The sequence below is a fragment of the Oncorhynchus mykiss genome, chromosome 27 (assembly GCF_057628025.1).
Source record: "Oncorhynchus mykiss isolate SJ-2025 chromosome 27, ASM5762802v1, whole genome shotgun sequence".
Classification (NCBI taxonomy): domain Eukaryota; kingdom Metazoa; phylum Chordata; class Actinopteri; order Salmoniformes; family Salmonidae; genus Oncorhynchus; species Oncorhynchus mykiss.
The window spans coordinates 9,671,617-9,693,419 of NC_143048.1; the positions used below are offsets into that span (position 1 = coordinate 9,671,617).

A 21,803-nucleotide genomic window follows, 5' to 3' on the forward strand; every position below is an offset into this window, starting at 1 on the left:
CTCCCTCTTTGCACGGACTATGCAATGCAATATGATGTGGTACTATGCCCAATGTCACCCGACAACTAAAAACCAATATCTGACTATGCTAATGTATGCATCCTCACCAGAATGCATGCATAATGTTAGCCTGCCTGTTATTAAGAGTCACTTCACCTGCTCATGTCTGTTATTATAATACCGGTAAGTATTCTTAAAGTTTTACCCGGCCACGTAGAATTTCACCCATATGCAAAATCCAATCTCTCGCAGGAGGGGTCAATGAATTCAGAGAGCATGTTGAGGCTTGAATGACAAGCAATCTCTAGTGATGAGCAGTATAAGCGCACCGGCACGTCGCCTCCATTTCCCTGTGCTCAGATATCTCATTACCATGCTGAGCCTTATCAACCGCTCGTTGTAAACACCTCTGTATGCAAATGCATATCTACACTGGCTGGAGTTTTAGGCATGTTTTTGTTTAAATATGTATGTCGTTCCAACATTTTCTGTTCAGGGCTTCCTATATTTTGATAGATGTTATGTTGATCTTCTTATTAGACCTAGTCTAATTACCGAAGAAGATGTACAAAATATATACAAAAGTAGGTAGACAGGCCTTCAAATTGGTGCATTCGGCTATTTCAGCCACACCAGTTGCTGACATGAAATTGGTTTCCATGGCCGAGCATCCGCACACAAGCCTAAGATCACCATGCGCAACGCCAAGCGTCTGCTGGGGTGGTGTAAAGCTCGCCACCATTGGACTCTGGAGCAGTGGAAATGCATTCTCTAGAGTGATGAATCACCCTTCACCGTCTGGCAGTCCAATGGACGAATCTGGGTTTGGCCAATCTGGGTTTGACGAATCTGGGTTTCGCCACCTTCCCGAATTAATGCCATCAGTAAAGTTTGGTGGAGTAGGAATAATGGTCTAGGGCTGTTTTTCGTGGTTCTGGCTAGGTCCCTTAGTTCCAGTGAAGGGAAATCTTAACTCTAAAGCATACAATGACATTCTAGACGAATGAGGCCCTTTTCTGTTTCAGCATGACAATGTCCTTGTGTACAAAGCGAGATCCATACAGAAATGGTTTGTCGAGATTCGTGTGGAAGAACTTGACTGGAACCTGACCTTAACCCCATCGAACACTTTTGAATTGTAACTCAGACTGCGAGCCAGGCCTAATCACCCAACATCTGTGCCTGACCTCACTATTGCACTTGTTGCTGAATGGAAGCAAATCCCAGCAAAAATATTCCAACATCTAGTGGAAAGCCTTCCTCGAAGAGTGGATGCTGTTATGGCAGCAAAGGGGGGACCAACTCCATATTAATGACCAATATTTTGGAATGAGATGTTCGACGAACAGGTGTACACATACTTTAGGTCATGCAATGTATTTTGAAAGCTGAATATGGCCAGTCTTCACCAATTACAAATGCAACTAGATAGCAGTCATACTGGATAATAGCCATTCTGCATTGTACATCACATGTTCCATGACAGTGTCTTTATTAAATTATGTAACTGTCCCTTTTATAAGGAGTTAATGGAATCTAATGTGGTGTGCCCACCATTCCAAGGATATTGTGACTCATAAACTGTATTCAAATGGTCCATTTAATATCCTGTATTTCTTTATTTGATTGAATTTCTAAATAAATATTGCATAACTGTAATGATGTGCGCTGAGAGTCGGGAAGCAAGTTCAGGGAGTGAGTGTTTTAATAAAATAAACGGAACATAATAAAAAATGTAAAAAACAAGAACCTCGAACAACACACAGACAAGAAACAGAAACAATGACGCCTGGGGAAGGAACCAAAGGGAGTGCCAGATATAGGGAAGGTAATCAAGGCAGTGACGGAGTCCAGGTGAATCGACGCGCAGGTGCGACAGGTGTGCTCCATAACGAGCAGCCTGGTGACCAAGATGCCGGAGAGGGAGCACTGTATGCATGACATTTCACCATGCCCAAGGATTGTTGTACAATCTGCCCTCCTTTCCAATATGTACCAATATGATTACAGACGGCCTTGTAAAGAACGGCAAAGTGTTTACTGTTACCCCTCCCACCCATTTCCCCTTCACCAAGACAAGGTAATGGCGCAAGGCTAAATCATTCTCAAGTAGACAGAACATGCACATTGGAAAAAGTAGCTAGGACTCGGAGGAAGTTGTGCAATACAATCTGTTCCACTGACTAGCCTGTCCTGATGTGGCTGCACTTGGCAAAATGACTGCCAGAGATTCAGGGGAGGATAACAACTTAACAAGGGATTGTGGTTTCAAATCCCTATCTTTCGTCTGTCTCATAGAATGAAGTCAGTTCTTCCATGTACTTAAATGTGCCATCTTTCTCGCAGACAAGGGAATGTGGGGCATTATTAGGGAGGTAATTAACTAAAGACTGCATGACAGTAATTCAGTTAAGTGCTCTTAGATGGTACTCTTTGGCAGCGGTGTAAATCTCTCAGTATCTGAGATGAATACGGCATGTCAGGGCAGACGAGAGAAATAAATGAATGCCTACAGGGGAGTAGGTGAAGTCTTGAGCCCATGCCGACTTCCTGTCAGAAAGACAGGGTGTAATTTGATGAGGTTTTCTGCGTCGGCTTCCGTAGCGGAGTTGACATAAATCACAGGAGGAGACGGAGCTCCCTTTGAAGAGGTGAAGACGGAGATAGAAAATGATATCTGGGCTTTGTGAAAGTGACACATTATTTTGGGCTTCTTCTGAATCAGTTCTCAAATGATTCAAATCAAATATGAGAAGTGGTTTCTGGCTGCACACTGCTCTCAGTGATGCAGGTTGATTCAATGATGTAATAGATAATAAACACCACCACAATCCGCGGACCCCAAACCGATACAATATAGCGTGTCAACCGATCAGAAAACCGATTCAAACGTTCCGAATCGGCAGTGAATGTTTTTTTTGGTGGGCTCATGTTACGTTCTCTCTCATCAACGCGAGGCAGGTGGCGTGCTCCTGCTTTTCTTCAGCATTCAAACGCTAAAATGGCTTGCGTGATATTAGGCTTTATTAGTTTATTGACAACCTATGTAATTAGCCAGGTTATTGTAATTTAGAAACTGGGTGGTTTGAGCCCTGATTTCTGATTGGCTGAAAGCCATGGTATATCAGACCGTATCCCACGGGTACGACAAAACATATATTTTTACTGCTCAAATTACTTCGGTAACCAGTTCATAATAGCAATAAAGCACCTCGGGGGTTTGTAGTATATGGCCAATATACCACAGCTAAGGGCTGTGTCCAGGCGCTCTGCATTTCGTCATGCGTGAAAACAGACCTTAGTAGTGATATATTGGCAATATACTGTACCACGCCTCCTCGAGCCTTATTGCTTAATTTAACTATGCACTCTTGAAAATTGTGTTTTACCTGAATAATAGTAAGCTACCGGGGAGACAACTCTCATCTGACTCTACCTGATGAACAGGGCTTACAATAGATTTTATTTTGATTGTTCAGGTTCACCATCAGCAATAGTTTTGGTAGTTTTGCTTTAAGCAATCAGTGTGTATAGTCGTTTTTAGATATACAGTCTTCCCAGCCTGGTGCAGGTCTACAATCTTGTTTCTGGTGTCCTTTGACAGCTCTTTGGTCTTGGCCATAGTGGAGTTTGGAGTGTGACTGTTTGAGGTTGTGGACAGGTGTATATTATACTGATAACAAGTTCAAACAGGTGCCATTAATACAGGTAACGAGTGGAGGACAGAGGAGCCTCTTAAAGAAGAAGTTACAGGTCTGTGAGAGCCAGAAATATTGCTTGTTTGTAGGTGACCAAATACTTATTTTCCACCATAATTTGAAAATAAATTCATTAAAAACCCTACAATGTGATTTTCTGGATTTTTTTTCTGTCATAGTTGAAGTGTACCTATGATGAAAATTACAGGCCTCTCTCATCTTTTTAAGTGGGAGAACTTGCACAATTGGTGGCTGACTAAATACTTTTTTGCCCCACTGTACATGGTAAAGTTGACAATCACTTTTGCGAGGCGCACTGCATGGCCAATGTGAGAGGAGAAAATAAGTTCACTGCAAAAACTTCCAAATGGTCAAAACCTTTCCGATTTTGAGACGGGGGTGAAATCCAAAGTTGTGCTATACAGTAAATGTATTGGCTATGTCATAGCTAATTTGTAATTTTGATACAGTACCAGTCAAAAGTTTGGACACACCTACTCATTCAAATGGTTTTTCTTTTTACTATTTTCTACATTGTAGAATTATAGTGAAGACATCAAAACTATGAAATAACACACATGGACTCATGTAGTAACCAAAGAAGTGTTAAACAAATCAAATTATATTTTATATTTTTTGATTCTTCAAAGTAGCCACCCTTTGCCTTGATGACAGCTTTGCACACCCTTGGCATTCTCTCAACCAGCTTCTCCTGGAATTCTTTCCCAACATTCTTGAAGGAGTTCCCACATATTCTGAACACTTGTTGGCTGCTTTTCCTTCACTCTATGGCCAGACTCATCCCGAACAATCTCAATTGGTTTGAGGTCGGGTGATTGTGGAGGCCAGGTCATTTGATGCAGCCCTCCATAACTCTCCATCTTGGTCAAATAGCTCTTACACAGCCTGGAGGTGTGTTAGGTCATTGTCCTGTTGAAAACAAATCATAGTCCCACAAAGTGCAAACCAGATGGAATGGCATATCACTGCGGAATGCTGTACTCCATGCTTCACGGTAGGAACCACAGATTTGTTTATTTTATTTATTTATTTCACCTTTATTTAACCAGGTAGGCTAGTTGAGAACAAGTTCTCATTTACAACTGTGACCTGGCCAAGAATAGAGCAAAGCAGTGCGACACAAACAACAATACAGAGTTATACATGGAATAAACAAACATAGTCAATAATACAATATAAAAGTCTATACAGTGTGTGCAAATGAGGTAGGATAAGGGAGGTAAGGCAATAAATAGGCCAGAGTGGCGAAATAATTACAATACAGCAATTAAACACTGGGGTGATAAATGTGTAAGTAGAGATACTGGGGTGCAAAGGAGATTCTCCGTTCACCTACTCTGCGTCTCACAAAGACACGGCGGTTAGAACCAAAAATCGAACATTTGGACTCATCAGACCTAAGGACAGATTTCCACCGGTCTCATTTCCATTGCTCGTGTTTCTTGGCCCAAGCAAGTCTCTTCTTATTATTGGTGTCCTTTAGTAATGCTTTCTTTGCAGCAATTCGACCATGAAGGCTTGATTCACACAGTCTCCTCTGAACAGTTGATGTTGAGATGTGTCTTTTACTTGAACTCTGTGAAGCATTTATTTGGGCTGCAATTTCTGAGGCTGGTAACTCAAATTAACTTATCCTCTGCAGCAGAGGTAACTCTGGGTCTTCCATTCCTGTGGTGGTCCTCATGAGAGCCAGTTTCATCATAGTGCTTGATGGTTTTTGCAACTGCACTTGAAGAAACTTTTAAAAGTTCTTGAAATGTTTCAGATTGACTGACCTTCATGTCTTAAAGTAATGATGGATTGTGATTTCTCTTTGCTTATTTGAGCTGTTCTTGACATGATACAGACTTGGTCTTTTAGCAAATAGGGCTATCTTCTGTATACCACCCTTACCTTGTCAACTGATTGGCTCTAAAACATGAAGAAGGAAAGAAATTCCACACTTTTTAATTGAAATGCATTCCAGGTGACTACCTCATGAAGCTGGTTGAGAGAATGTCAAGAGTTTGCAAAGATGTCATCATGGAAAAGTGTGGCTACTTTGAAGAATTTCAAATGTAAAATATATTTTGATTTGTTTAATCAAGGAAAAGTGTGGCTACTTTGAAGATTTGTTTTACACTTTTTTGGTAGCTACGTAATTCCACATGTGTTATTACATCATTTTGATGTCTTCACTATTATTCTACAATGTAGAAAATAGTCAAAATAAAGAAAAACCCTTGATGAGTAGGTGTGTCCAAAGTTTTGACTGGTACTGTACCTTAATAGCTAGAACACTTAATCTCCTAAAATCTGTTCATCTAATTTGGTAATTAGTGGGTGATGGTGATTTCAAATCCAAAGTGGGGGGGGGGGGACAAAAAAACATCCCTAAATCAGTAGTGGTAGTGGGGTGGTAGATGCCTAGTTTCCGTTATGGCTCAGCTCAGGTGCCTACATCGTACATACACCATACACATACAGTACATAATTTACACACACACACACACACACACACACACACACACACACACACACACACACACACACACACACACACACACACACACACACACAAATACAGATCCAGTTCAGAAGCCCAGCTCATGAGCTCCATCCGCAGCAAATTTGAATTTAGAATGGAAAATGAATGTGTTTATGCAACAAACGTTAGTCATCGAATTGTATCGCATCGAACCGCATCGTTCTCTAATCAAACCGAATCGCACTGAATCATTTCAAACTAAAATGTATCAAACAGATGTGATGCAAAACTCAAAAGATGTTTTACTGTGTGGCACCCACTCCCAGATCAAAACTGAAAACTGTATTTTTGGGTGCACCACATTATCTGAAAACCAGGAAAGTAAGCAGAATCCTGGACTTGGAGATAACTCATTTCATTTCTTGGTGATGCGATTTTTGGCCTGTGACAAAATAAAGTCTGTCTTCAAAACTGGCTGGTGGAGATTACTGCTGTCTGGAGTGTGGCGGAATCTGTCTTTAGTGGTTGCCTGTGCTTGTTTCTGTTGTAAGCCTACCTGTACAGGGAATGTGATTGTGTGATAAACCTTCTACCTTGTTTCTCACCCACTTCCCAGACGAAGCAAGGGGGGGGGGGGGAGCATGCCTCACCCCCATCTTCACCCCACCTCTTAAAATAGCAGCTATCACGTCTTTGTTTGACACAGCTCATCTCACCTCAGTTATCCCGAGATACCCTGGCATGAGATCGAACAGACGTCACGTTGCTTTTCTCTCTTCTTTTCCACCTCTCCTGTTTCCCCTTCTTTTTCAATTTTCCTCTGAAGCACTGAACGGCATTTTCCAAAGTTTCTTCCTACAAATCTATCTACAACCTAATGTGGTTCTTCGGCTGTCCCCATAGTAGAACCCTTTGATTAACTATTTTTTTGTTCTGGATAGAATCCTTTGGTTCCAGGTTGAAATGTTCCACAAATGGTTCTACATGGAACCCAAAAATGGGGTCTCCTATGGGGACAACACGTTGGGAAACTGTTTTTCTAAGCGTTTATGAGCTCAAGGTCACCTGCCTCCAGCCCACTTTACCGAGGCGATTGTGGCTCGACTGGGCGACGCCATTGTGAGTGCAGAACTCCTCTAATTGAATTCTATCTCTGTGGTTGATAGAAATTGATTGGAGAATGAGACTCAGGGTCTGTTGCTTGCCTTATGTAATGAGGGTCATTGGCCCCCCCTTCCACCTGCAATTCAAAGCCTATTGAAAGCTCTTAATGGCTGTAATTCTATTTGATATATAGTGAGTGCATATGTTTCTGGCAATAATCAAACATGTTTTATGTGATGCTGTGCAGTCAAACTGTGTAGCATTGATTATCGTCTTCACTGTGTACTTTGTCTTTTTCCCATCCACTAATATTTACAGACACACACACACACACAAACACTCTCTGTATTCACTCCGCGGAGATGCAAGGTTGAGTTGAGGTTGAGTGTTAAGAAATCCTGGCATGCTTACTGTTCCTCTCACGTCTGGATTGGAAATGAGAAATTATAGAATTGCTAAACTCCAGCTCCCCTAGTTTACTCTCCAAAGTTTTCCTGAGAACAGCTTAGGCTCCTTTCAGAATAAAGCTTTGAAAAATACATAATTTCCTTCCAAATCATGATTGAATTAAACCTCTCGACATAGGCAAATAAAATTACATGGCCAAAGTCATGATCAAAGAGGCTAGAACAGGTGAAGCCAATGATGAATGTAAACCTAAGTAGTATTTGTTCATGGCACATCAAGGCTGGTTCTGCCATACAAAACCAGACATTGTCTTTAACATTGGCAGTTTAAACATCATGTTTACCAGCATGTGTTTCTATATTCAAATTAAATGTACACCACGTTGACAAAAATATGTGGACACCCCTTCAAATGAGTGGATTTGTTTATTTCAGCCACATCTGTTGCTGACATGTGTATAAAATCGAGCACACAGCCATGCAATCTCAATAGACAAACATTGGCAGTAGAATGGCCTTACTGAAGAGGTAACTGACTTTCAACATGGCACCGCCATAACATCTAGTGGAAAAACCTTCCCAGAAGAATGGAGGCTGTTGTTGCAGCAGGGGGGGACCAACTCCATGCCTTAATGCCCATGATTTTGGAATGAGATGTTCAACAAGGAGGTGTCCACATACTTTTGGCAATTTACTGTATTTTGTTGACATAACCGCTAGTCTGATTGACTGACATTTGTGACCTAATGGTGCGATTCGGTCTTATGTAGCAAAATTTGAAATGGTGTTTTTTACACTGGATAAAAGTACAGACTCAGAGCTAGAAAATGCTATATCATACACTACAGTTGAGGAACAATGGAACATGTATTCTGCTTTGAAAGTTGATAAACTTGTAACCCCACTTTTGAGAAAATGGCCCTTGAATATTTTGGTACGCCTACTGGAGAGCTCTTCTTTGTCGTCCGACATCAAACTTGTTGACATCAGCAGCCTGGTGGTCCAAAATAGCATAACTGGTGTATTTAACACCAATAAACATATCTGTTAAAAAATGTAATTTGTCAGTCTTTGGAAACCAGGCAACTAAAAGCAACTTTCTAAACAATGTTTTTGTTCATTTCTAGCTTGTTAGCTAGCTAGCATGAAGTTAGCTGGCAGGCCAGTTCAAATAATGACAATATAATATAGTTGACAATGTCTTAACTTTAGTCAATTTGTATTCATTATTACAGGAAAATAAACTCACAACAAGTTATTTACAAATTAATGGCGAGCTAATTACAGACAATTACAATTGTAGAACTTTGACACTGTCTCGTTGGCCTAACGTTATATCCTATATCCCATAACGTTATAATTTGACTTTGGTGCAGGTCATGTTGTTCTTCACATTACTGTCTCTGGTAAACACACACTACATCACATGCACAGGATACAGAAGGTGTAAACGGTACAGTGAAATGGTTACTTGGATAGTGGAGTCTTTTGTTTAGACATGTACTGTAGCTAGCTAGCTAAACAATGAACCATAATCCACATAATGTTACTACCTTGCATGAATCTACAGGTAGCTAAAGCTAACCAAGTAGCTTAAATGTTAGCTAGCTAGTTAAAATTAGGTTATAACTACCAATGCAAATGGCTCTGAGACACAAATAATATTACTACACAGATCATACACCATGTTAGCTAGCGACCTAGCTAATGTTAGTTTGCTAGCTAACAGTATGCATTAACTTGCAATGAATACAACTTTCTGACAAAATTAGAAACGTACAATATCTGATAATGTAGCTAGCTAGACTCTCTTACATGGATTAACACTTCTCCCCTCCCTGTCACGGATGCCATGGTTGCCCTTAGTTTGAAGATGTAATCCAGAGACAGGTGTTTTATACAACAGTCTTCTGGGTGTTCTCATTTTAATACCCTCCACATATTTGCAATCAAATTCCTGACTTCTCTGCATCTCATTTGCTATCATACTCTGCTTCCACTGGGCATTCCACTGATTTCAAACCTCGGTCCTCCAGAAAGTGGAGAGCATTAGCAACACTTTTGCAGTTCTTTGTGATATCTTTCAAAAAAGCAGTGTTAGAAATTATTAAATACACATACAGAGCAGCTCATGTTATTGACATAAGTGTGCTACATGGCAGACCAATCTGAACTCATCTCTCAGTATGTCCAGCCCATTCATTATCCTAGCCAATTACGGCTAGCGGGAAGATTCCTGTCTTTTTCCGTGGCTAAACCAACTAGGCTCCTAATTAAACAATTGTATTTGTATTTACAGATCGCATACATGTTTCACGTGTTCCAGAAGGCATTCTGCCCCAACATGCATTTTGATAAAAAATGTTTACTTTCAAATGCCTCTACTGTAAAGTGGTGACGCACAATATACCCCTAGTTTCCTGAATGGAGCCACATTTAATTTCATTTATTTTAAATGTACTGTTGCCTTGACATTACTTAACCACCTTTGCTCACATCTCATCTAAATGGGAGGCTGGATCATTGAGGCTGCCCTCATGCAACTCCATATCATCACACAATATATTTTACCATCTATGGGAAAGCAGTGCTTCTATCTCTGGTAGCAAAGGGCAGACTGTGTACATACCTCCCTCCCAGCTGCGATCTGGCCTCCATAGGAAGAAAGCACAGGCTGCTCCCCCTCTGCTCCCCAGAGAAGCGGGATTTGGATTGAAGCAGGGTGTTTTTTTAGCCCATCGCTCATACCCCAGGTATCTCTCTCTCTAACTCTCTCTCTCTCTCTCTCTATATATATATATATATATATATATATATATATATATATATATATATATATATATATCTTTCTCCCCCAGAGTGAAATGATTCATGCTCACCCCTGGCCCTGTGGTTAGGGTGGCTCATCATCTTTATAATATAGAGAAAATTGCTCTTTGGACAGTGGGGCCTGCAGCGAATGGGAGCCACCCCCACCCCCCCGATCCCTCCCCCTCCCCCCAAAACGGTGAAATAGCAATTAGGTTTCTCTCTCGTTGTCTCTCGCACCCTCTATCTATCTATCGGATTGTGCATTTTGGGCGAGGGCAGGTATGTGCAGTGGATTTGAAGTGCAAAGAATGCTGGGGAAAGAACTTGCCCCCTTTCTCTTTCTTTTTTTCTCTTGCTTGGTATGTTTTCTCTCTCTTTATGTCACAGACATTCTCACTCCTTGTTTCCTCCTGAGTTTGCTATTTTTTTGGGGGGGGGATATGGTGTTGGCTTGGGCAAGGCAAGACTCAATTCAAAGACTGTCAGTTGCAAGTTGAGAAAGTGCTTAAGCTCTCTCTCTCTCTCTCTCTCTCTCTCTTTTTCTCTCCCTTGAACTCAAACGGGATGAGCATCTTGGGGATTGTCAATTGTCCATCCAAGACTAATAACGTTTGGATTGCCTTGAAGTCAGCATATGTTGTTTTTTCCCTCAGGGAGAGGAAGAGAAGGAGGAGGGAATGGAGACTGGATCTTAACCTCCTCTACATTTTTGTGGAGAATGCTGTTTGGTTTAGATACAATCTCAAACATTCGTGTTGACTTCATTGTGTTTACCGTGTGTTTGGAATACACTGGTCGGACTGACTATTGTGTGTAGAGTGATTATTGCTTAGCTAGGATGTTAAGGGGAGCCAACGGGAAAGCGTTTCCATGTGGCTGCAGTTTTGCAGTGAGCCAATCGATCTGCATCCGCATCGACCGTTTTGTTTCTGCATTATGACTTCCCCCTTGAAGCCTTCAAACCGGAAAACACAGTTTCACAATGGAGTGGCTGTTAAGGAGCACTGTCCATAACATAGTCATTCATTGCTTTAGCACAGCATTCAAGCTTTTTTTTTAGCAGCCTACTAGGACCAACATACATCTAGTACCTGTAATTCAATATCTTCAGAAGAACCATGTGTCATACTGACAGTAAAAGGAGACATGGACATGTTGAAGTGTTATAGCTTGTGACAAATCCCTTCGTTGAACAAATAGCAGCTGCATCGTCTACAAGAAACACTTCAGTGCCAGTGACATGACAACCTGTCTTCTTTGCTGACTGGAGTGACTGCACACTGGATATTGGTTGGTTAGGGAGGAAAGGTTGAAGGTTGCAGCCATTTCTGGATCTTTTGTCTTCCTCTACCCTCCTCTCTGTTCTCCAGACGTAAGGTTGGCTTCGTGCCTGCTCTTGCCGGGATTGCTGGACCATAACCAGATGACCATAACCACGGCACACGTCGGGTTCAGAGACAATCAGGGCCACGTCGTCAAGTAAATCAGGTGTCACTCCTTTGCAACCCCAGGGCCATGACTAAACCTGTTGCCGTGACAATCTGAGCCCCGAAGGTCCATTTTAGCTAGACAGTTCAGTTAACTCCATCCTAATGCCTTAGTTGAGGAGAGGTCTGACACCGTGTGTGACCGCTGACCACCGACCGCGACCGGTGGCATCATCATGAGCAGACTTGCTGAAGTGATAAATGATGCTCTTTAGCTGCCTCAGACACATCTAAGATGAGGAACACAGCAACGGTTCCACAGTGGGGTGACCAACCATTAAAGGAAACCCCAGGTGATGAATCGTGCACAAATAGAGTGATGGCTGATTCCAAGCTCTCTGCTAATTTTGTTTGATTTCCGCATTTGCGATATGGCCTTTGAGCCGACCTTGAAACCCCTTTGCCCTAAATGTCAGATGTGAAAAGATTTTAAAAAGAAGGAAGAGGGGAAGACTGTACAAGCGATAAGCCTGAGCGACCATTCTACTAAGATGTGCTTTGACCTTTCCCGCTATTAGCAATGTCGATGGGTTGTAAAGCACCAGAGTGCTAGGCTCGAATGCCGGCTGCTGTACTGCAAGATAGGGGAGCTGTGCAGGGCTGATGTTGGTAGTGCGATGGAGTGATTACATGAACTGTAGAAAAAAAACAGAGGTACTGTCTTATGCCTGATGTGCTAGTGCAGCCAGACTCTGGCAGCCAGATGGAGCTGATTGGAGACAGTGCAGGGAGGCTGTTATTATAGTGGAAAGTTTTCATTTGATGTCCTGTCTTTATGACACGTCTAAAGGGCCAAACCTCAGGGTATGTCAGGGAGACAGAGGGAGTGTTTTGTGTGTGTGTGTGTGTGTTTTACGTTTGTGTGTTCCTCGTCATGTTTCAATTCGATTCCCTGGCATCGTGTCTGATGCTGTCTCTGATTAAGGGGGATAACATAACTCACGAGTGTGACTAATGTACAACTCAGTAGATGCCTGTAGGGATGCACGTATGGCTAAACGAATACAGATCCAGTCGATAGAGCAGAAAATCCTTCAATATTCATCAACGAATAGGTTTAATCAAGTGCTGCTTTGTTTGTTATGTATTAACAATATATTCATGTTCATTTGCCTGATTAGACAAACACTCAAAATGTTTTAGTTTCCCACGGAGGGAAATTCCTTCAAGGTGCAAAGCTTCTGATGCTGTAGTGATCAGTTCAGTTTTCCAGTTCGGGTTTCATGCAGCGAATCTCAGTGTGCATAGTGTTTAAAACTATAGGGTTTGCATGGCACATATATAACACGCTAATAGATACAGGCATGACTGAGCCCTCCTGAAGTCTGGTTGAAATGTATATTCTAGCCCTGAAGAGCCACAAGAAAAATGATGACGCAACGATGAGCTGCCAGAGATTTCAAATGAGCGCTTGATCTCACAGGCTTTCTAAAATGCAACCATTACCCAAAACCCCTGTAGCAGTCCAAATGTCCCCCCCCCAAAAAGCCCACACAATCCTCTGTGTGTGAAAATGGCCTTATTACAAAGCTCTATCCACACCTTTCATGTCATTGTCTCTTGTGAATATACACAGTTAGCTATCACAGTAAAAAATCATTTAAATCCGTTGGGATTTTTTTCATTTAAAATCAACAGAAATTGTTTATCATTTATCTCCCTCACTGCTCAGGGCCACCGCATACTGATGAATGAAAAGCAATCTTCAGATTTCGGAATCTTCTCAACTCTGGTGGAAAATGTGTGTTTTTCTGTCTCTTCTTAGATGTAATCACTTGTCTGTCGTTGTCAAGTTAATTACCTTTATACGTAAATGTACCTGTAAAAGGGACAGTTTGTGTGTGTTTTTCTTTTCCTCATCTGTGTTTTTTTTCTCCTTGTCACTCACAGGCAGATTGGCAGGTGGCCCGAGCTGAGCCAATGACAGGCGGCCAGGAGTCTTAACGGCGGGCAGACTTGAGTCCAGCCAACGTAGGCTGTCCACATAGAGTGGAGGCTACCCACACACGCTCACACACGGATGAGAGCCCTGGTCGCCGGCTCGTGGACAACGCCAAGTGGCGGCTTCGCCTCCGCGTCTTTAAGGTACGCTGAATATCATGGCCTTGGTGGAGAATATCACACGGCTGTGTTCCGATACCTTCCCTAGAATACTAGCTACTTAGAAATCATGGCCAAAACATTTATTAATTCTAAGTGGTACGGTCGTATGCTAGTGTTGACATTGGAACATGCTGTAGCTGACTTCAAAACGGTCTGTGGGAGACATTGACCCCATGTCGAACAGCTGCTGCCGACTAACTTAGGAAATGTTGATGAAATAATGACTTGCTCTACCCTGATATCCCCTAATTGAAAGTGTAAACATGATATGGGCTCCCGAGTGGCACAGCTTGTCTAAGGCACTGCATCTCAGTGCTAGAGGCGTCACTACAGACACCCTGGTTCGAATCCAGGCTATATCACAACAGGCCGTGATTGGGCGGCGCACAATTGGCCCAGCGTGGTTCGGGTTAAGGTTTGGCCGGGGTAGGCCGTCATTGTAAATAAGAATTTGTTCTCAACTGACTTGCCTAGTTAAATAAAAAAATGAAAATAAATACCACAGACGGTTCTACCTGGAACCAACAAGGGTTTTACCTGGAACCAAAAAAGTGTTCTCCTATGGGGACAGCCGAAGAACCCTTTTCAAACCCTAACGGTGTAGCTTGATGTGGAAACCTCAAGGATACATTAAAAAAATATGAATTGCATTTAAATGGTTTCATATTTATACATTACCACCACTGTCTGTGCCAAATTAACAAACCAATGAATGAATGCTGTTGTCAATTCCATTGCACTACTGCATGTTGACTTCCAGTGCTCTGTCCTTGCTCTGCAGATTGTGTACCCAACACACTAACACTTGGGGAAAGTGGGGGGGAAAAAAATCACATTAGAAAAAGTTCAAGAACATTGTCTCTTTGTAGAGACTGAAATCGAATGACTCTGGGTGGGGACTTTATGTTCAGATTCCAAGCTGTCGCTCTACCTCTGCCATCTAACGTGACTCTAATCAATGTGAAGTGGGTGAGAGGAGCCTCTCTAAGGAGACGCCAGGAACTCTCGCTGGGAGGGAAGCAGCCATGTAACCCCCTCGTCTACAGCCTTTCTGTCCCAACCATCCCTATAACCGGCCCGGCACTCACCAGCTGAGGTGAAGCAGCTGCCCTTGGCATGCCCAGGGAGACTGGGATATGGGGGGTAAGGTTGGGAGTGCTCTCAGACACAGGCCCATAAAACATTTTGATATCAGTCTTATTCTCTAGACCATACTGTATACTCCAGTGACATTAATCACTATTCAAGAGAAATTAAGGCACTATTGCTACCTAATATGAGGGATATATACTCTAATTAGGAGTTTTAAGTTCTGGTGCATGTATTTGTGAAAAATTATCTTCCAAATAAGCACCCACTTGTCACTGGCATGCTCCCCTAGACATAACTTCATCCTGCTAATGAGGGTGTTTACCTGGCAGTGTGTACAGTATAATACGAGAGGCTGTATCCAGAATGTGCATTAACCATCAATTACCGGGTGCCTTAATGCAGACACATCATGTAACAAGCAGCTAATAGCCCGTTTTATTATTCTTATATTTTTTTTAAAATGTAACCTTTATTTAACTAGGCAAGTCAGTTAAGAACAAATTCTTATTTACAATGACGGCCTACCCTGGCCAAACCCTAACCTGGACAACGTTGGGCCAGTTGTGCGCCGCCCTATGGGACTCGCAATCACGGCTGGTTGTGATACAGCCTGGAATCTAGCCCGGGTCTGTAGTGACGCCTCTAGCACTGAGATGCAGTCCCTTAGACCGCTGCGCCACTCGGGAGCCCAATGTCTGTGCCTTATTGTTCCTTCTATCTTGAACCATATAGGGTTCTTCAAAGGGATCTAAATAGCACCTTTTTTAAGTGTAAGCAATCTTATTTGCCCCCACTTAATATTTCCTGAAGTTTCTTACAGTATAATGCATTCTGCCTGCATTACCAATATGCCCTAAAGATAGATGTGAACCTGTTGTGACTGTCACTGCAGTATTTACTGATTTACTTTGTGTGTGTGTGTGTGTGTGTGTGTGTGTGTGTGTGTGTGTGTGTGTGTGTGTGTGTGTGTGTGTGTGTGTGATACATTCAGAGCTATTTTCCTGATAAACTCAGCAATCAGAAGGTGTTTTTATACATAGATCAATTCATTGCCTCAACAACTTACTGTCATTATTGAATCGTGAGCTATGTCCATATACTTTCCTGATCAAAATGTGCGTACAATAAACACTCAAATACATAGGCACAGACATTTACCATGAATTTCAATGGAAAAAATAGAAAATACAATCTCTGGACTCTATTTGATTAATTATCTAATGGGCACTGCAGCCTACATATCAAAGAAATCTATTAAAGGTTAAGAGCCATGAAATGTGTGAGCAGCAGGGTGGAATGATCATATTAAGGAATTATTTAGTCTAAGGGCAAAGTAAATAGCAAGTGTTTTCTGGCTCCACTGTGATAAAACAAAGAAGCACAGCAACAACAAATGCATGGACATTGTTTAATCTATGTTTACAGGCAAATCCACCTGTAGTCTAGGTGAGATAACATAGAAAGTGGTATTTGTATGTAGTTCTGAATAATATGACCATCTATATTCAATATTTGGCGCATCCCCTGAATCGAAGATGACACCGGATGTCCCTTCGGTCGACTGGGCAGCTGGCTGGCAAGGACGTGGTGTGAGGGCATGGTGGCAGACCAAGAGTACCACCGGGCAAGCGGGTCAGAAGGGCACCCCAGAGGTGCCAGCTGCAGCCAACCAGCCGGCCAGCAAGAGCCAGCAGAGTTCTCAGAGGGACGCCCTGCACAGTGGCCCAACGGTAATTAGGTGTTAGACACTCAGAGATAATCCCTGACAAATGTGTCCGGCTGGAATCATAATGAAGCCCAATGCACATCTCTTTTCTCCTCCACTGCCACGCCAGCTGCTGTATATGGAAATGGGATGGTTGGGATGGTTTGAAATCCCCCTAATTTTCCATTAATTATCACTGTCCTTGATTTTCTATTCATTTATGCATAAAAGGGAACCAAGGTGTAGATGGAAGAGGCAGAATTATTTCTGAAGGTGGATATAAAACAGTGGATATCAATTAAATGTAATTTGTGACTGGACACTCTGACAAGGCCTCTGAAGATGGCCACCGACCTCAACCAACCGCTGACCAAACGTCCATACCAGGCACTCAAAAATCTATCTTGGTGGTTCTTGGGTTTTTTGTTCAGTTAGTCTAACCACATTGTTTGGTAAACTAATATAAACTTGCATGTGTCAGGAGGGCTCTATTCCAAGAGCCTTCATTTCACTAAAATGGATTGTTCCAATTTAATCTTGGAGCTGACAGCTGCTCCACGATGCCCACACACCACTGGAGCAGAAGTGTTTTGGTTTCACTGCGCAGCCACACCAGTTTATTGGACAATATTTTTCTCATCCGTCTCCGATAATGGACTCACTCTGTTGGTTCATATTCACGCCTGTGTAATGTCTGGGGCCCCATCAGTGCTCATTGCAGTCTGGGGAGTGCTAAGGGGAAAAGGACCGGATGTAATGGTGACCGCTGGGAAACAAGGCTGGCTATTCAAGAGAACACAAGAAGCGGAGTGGGGCCAGTAGCCATTAGCCAATGTCCAAGCAGCATTAAAAGCGGTAGTGTTATAACGCGTGTTGAGGATCATCATGAACATGCTAATGTTTGATTACACCCTCTGTCCCCATCACATACAGTATGGATTCTCTGTGAATGATATGGAAAAAGGGGGTATCCCTCATGGTTTGCATAGGGTTGGTAATCTATTTAGTGTGAAGAATAAATTAAGTTTGCAATGGAATTTTCCCACCCAGAAGCGAACATGGAATCTCAATAAAGACAGGAATATATATTCATGTTTTATGGTGTGGGGGAGTTATGCAGTGTCATTTTTATGGGCAGAGGTAGAAATAAGTGTGAGGCTATTGAGAGTTTCAATTGGATGGTGACGGTCTAATGGTGATGGTAAGAGGATATGTTATTGCAGAATAGAACTGTTAAGTGCTCGTAATCTGGACTCCGATGACAGATACATGTGAATACACGTCAATGCACCAGTCTATCAATTTGTTTGTGAATTATCTTTGGCTTGAAAGAAGGAAAACTGTTATTTAGAAAAGGCAGATGTAACCAAAACCCTTTCAGTAGTCAAGCTTTTAGGGTTTGAACAACTTCCCACTGCACATCGTACTATTTCATAGTATTTCATCTGTCTGGGATATGTTCAATCTCTGGTTCTTTTTCCACATTTCATTTGGGAGGACTTAGGGGTACTTGCTTAACCCGGTTACAATTGGGTTGAATTGTTCTTTGTTTTGTTGAAATCATGAGCCTTTGTTATAAAAATAGGTGTAATATCTTTGTTCCTCAATGATTTGGTAAAGAAGCCCATGCTGAATTTTTCTCTTCACCCCCCACCCCCACTGTTTTTGCGTGAATGTTACTTCAGAGACAAGATGAGCATCTTTGAAGGCTTTTCATGTATTGTCAGCCCATTTGATTTGTGTGTGTGTGTGTGGGTGTGTGTGTGTGTGCGTGCGTGCGTGCGTGCGTGCGTGTGTGCGTGCGTGTGTTTTAAAAGGAGCCCATTTGAAAAACCTTCCCTCCCCCTTCTACATATCTCTTCCTATGTCAGTACTGTAGTAAACCTGCATCCTTTATTACGGTTTGCGTTTCCTACTCCATTCAAATCTTTACTTAGTTTACGCGCAACTCACTGGACCCCTCGCACTTTAATTTACCCTCTGTATTTGTGAATAAAAAAAGATAAATGAAAGCAACGGTCATATTTTCACCATAAGCATAAGACTGAATTCGTGAATGTCAATTGGAAGAATTAGCAGTGACACACAAAATCTTCACCATTTGAAGTAGGTGTGATTTGTAGTAATTTTTTTTTTTTAAACAAGCTAATTAATCACATTTGCTTTTGCAATTTTTTGGCCGACAGTGTAAAACACTGTCGCACACACACAAACACCCCCCCCCCCCCCCCCTTGTACCCACTCATGTGATGCTCAGATAGGTCCTATGCGTCTCTGTCATCAGCCCTGCTCTAGCTGGGCGTATACAGTCTCAGGCTCCCAGACGTCGGCGCCATCTGTTGAGCTTGATTGCCCTGCTGGTGGGGGCATCCTCTGTCTTCCATCTTCCACATGCCAGGCCTGTGAGCCTGGGAGCTCTGATAGGACCCCCTCCTCTCCCTCTATCCTCTCTCTCCGTCTTCCTCCTGTGACGTGTCAGTGTCACGGCAGACCGTAACGAGGTGTCAAAGCGCTAAGCGCGCCATGCCAACCACGTCCCTCACAGCCAGAGCTTCTGTCGGCTCGCCCTCTCTCTCTCTCTCTCTCACTCTCTGTGTTTCTCTCCCTTTCTCGCACTCTGTCCACCCCCCCCTTCTCCTCCTCTCTCTCTCTCTCTCTCTCTCTCTCACACCCTTCCTCTCTGTTTCTCTCCCTTTCTCGCATTCTGTCCACCTCCCCTCCTCCTCCTCTTTCTCTCTCTCTCATGTGCCACTCCCTGTCTCTAGCGTTCTGTGATTATTGGAGTAGCTGACATATATGCCTCGTTTGTGTTTTGTTTTCGTGGACAGGATGTTCTTTTCATGTCCTCAATAGGTTTGTGGTTATTTTACTTCTGCAGCTTTTGTTCTGCGTGAACGTCCCTGTATTCTCAACCACATAAACGGCACCAGGCATTATGGTAACACCTTTTACACAATGCAAGAATGGAAAGCCCCCTCATGTCAGGTTTTCTCAGAACTGAACAGAAGGTATTTGTGATAATGGAGCTAGGAAGAAGTGCTTGGTTATGAAAGGATAAAACTGGAAGACCAAACATTTCCCCCATCAGGGAGACAACGAGACCGCAGAGTTGTGGACAGGAGATGAAAAACCCAAGCCCTTTCTGGAACAGAGAGAATGGAGAGAAACGGAGAGAATGAAGAGAACAGAGTGCTCTGGGTAGAAATGGAGAAAGAGAAACAAAAACATAGCAAACCTCTCCCCAGTCAGGTGAAAGACAGAGATTCACTGTTTTCTTTTCCTTTGGCATGAGTCACTCAGGTATGGACAAGAATTCAAAGTATTTGAAATAGTCTTTGTTTTGTTTCTATGAGCATTGATGGAATTTTAAATCAAAAGTTAGTTGTTGAGTGCTCTTTTATAGATACCGGTGTGGGATTTCCGGTGTGGGAGTGCCTAGCAATGAAGCTGCCCAAACTCCAACAATTTTTTTGCATTGTTGTTCAACCAACATCTGCCTTTTTTTTTATGTATTTGTTTCATAATAACTTCACACATACAGTAGTACTTTTTTTTAATGAAGCTAGTAGGCCACATGCCACACCCACACAGACAATATGGTGTTGATTGAAAACATGGTGACTCTGTAGCAAGCATTTGGAATCGAAAACAGGGTGCAAATGTCAACATTTTTGCGGAACAAATGCATCTCTAAAAAAGAAAGCTTTCCAACATTTCAAATGATTTGAATAATACTTCAAATCCTATCTGCTCGCAGCTCTACTTTCTCTGTTTTCCAGTATCAGTGTGGTGGCCTTGTCCATTGTGCAGCAGTTGCCACTATTAATGCAGTCCATTTGTTTATCTCTCTGAACCAGTATGTTCCTGACGACAACATTTGGAATGCTTGCAGAAATTTGCACATGAATAAAAGCAAATTCTTCTTTAACCTCTAAAAGTCTAAGCGGCTGGAGTGAGGGGTGCTCTACTATTTCATCTAGAATTTTAGATCCCATTTAGGTACATCAAAAACAATATATTTACCATTTATTTGATAAAATATTGAATTTGGCCTTTGCTGCTACAGCCAATAGAAACGCATTCAGAAAGACGGTTAAAAAAAAAAGAAACCTAAGAAATAAGGTTTTTGAAGTGTCTGTCCTATATCTAGAAGGCACAAAACTATCTCCGCACAGCACTTCCATTCGTTTTTGGTATGGGGTTACCTTCGAGTCCCATGACACTTGTGGGGGTTGTAAGTGCAAAAGGGAGAATGCCATCGTGTTCGTGAGAAGTAGCATCTTTTCCTAGAGTGGTCCTATCTGGTCTGACAAACAGAGCTGTGGCACTGCCACTTTCCACCACCGATGCAGAAGGGCGACATAGGCTGATGCAGGGGATTCCGACAGGCCACATAAAAAAAAAACACGCGTCACGTAAACTCGCTTAAACCGACAGATGGGCATTTTATTGTATTGTGTTCATAAGATTGACGCACGGGTGTGTCGTTTAGACTTTTAAGGATTCTTTAAGCCCACATTTTGGATCGCTTGATTGATGACTGCTGACTGGAAAATGTCCTTGTAAATTCATTATCACAAGTATCATTACGATGAATTGAGTCTTAAGTAAGGACACCAAGTCTTAGCTGACATGTCAATATGCATAGTTCTGTTATTGGGCATACCCTAAAACCTACATTCTCGAGAATACAGGGACTTTAACGCAGAACAAAAGCTACAGAAGTCAAATAACCACAAACCTGGAACCAGTGGCATAACCATCACATTTCTGTGCACATATTCCATCCTACATAACTTTATCTTATACATATTTCTGTTTGGCTCTAGCAACACCGCCACAGAGAGTTAGCCACCCAGGACATCTATTACTTTTCACTCTCTTTCACTTGTTCTTTTCTCTTTTCAA

General features: G+C 42.3%; 1 protein-coding gene across 1 annotated transcript in view; it reads left to right on the plus strand.

Annotated features, from left to right (window-relative positions):
- The window catches only part of LOC110507458 (leucine-rich repeat and fibronectin type III domain-containing protein 1-like protein), a 143,488-nt gene that overhangs the window by 70,324 nt on the left and 51,361 nt on the right, over positions 1-21,803 (plus strand). The window contains exon 2 of the mRNA XM_021587462.3: positions 13,886-14,080. Coding sequence (XP_021443137.2) covers positions 14,016-14,080 — 65 coding nt within the window. The 5' untranslated portion in view covers positions 13,886-14,015. The remainder of the gene's footprint in view (positions 1-13,885; positions 14,081-21,803) is intronic.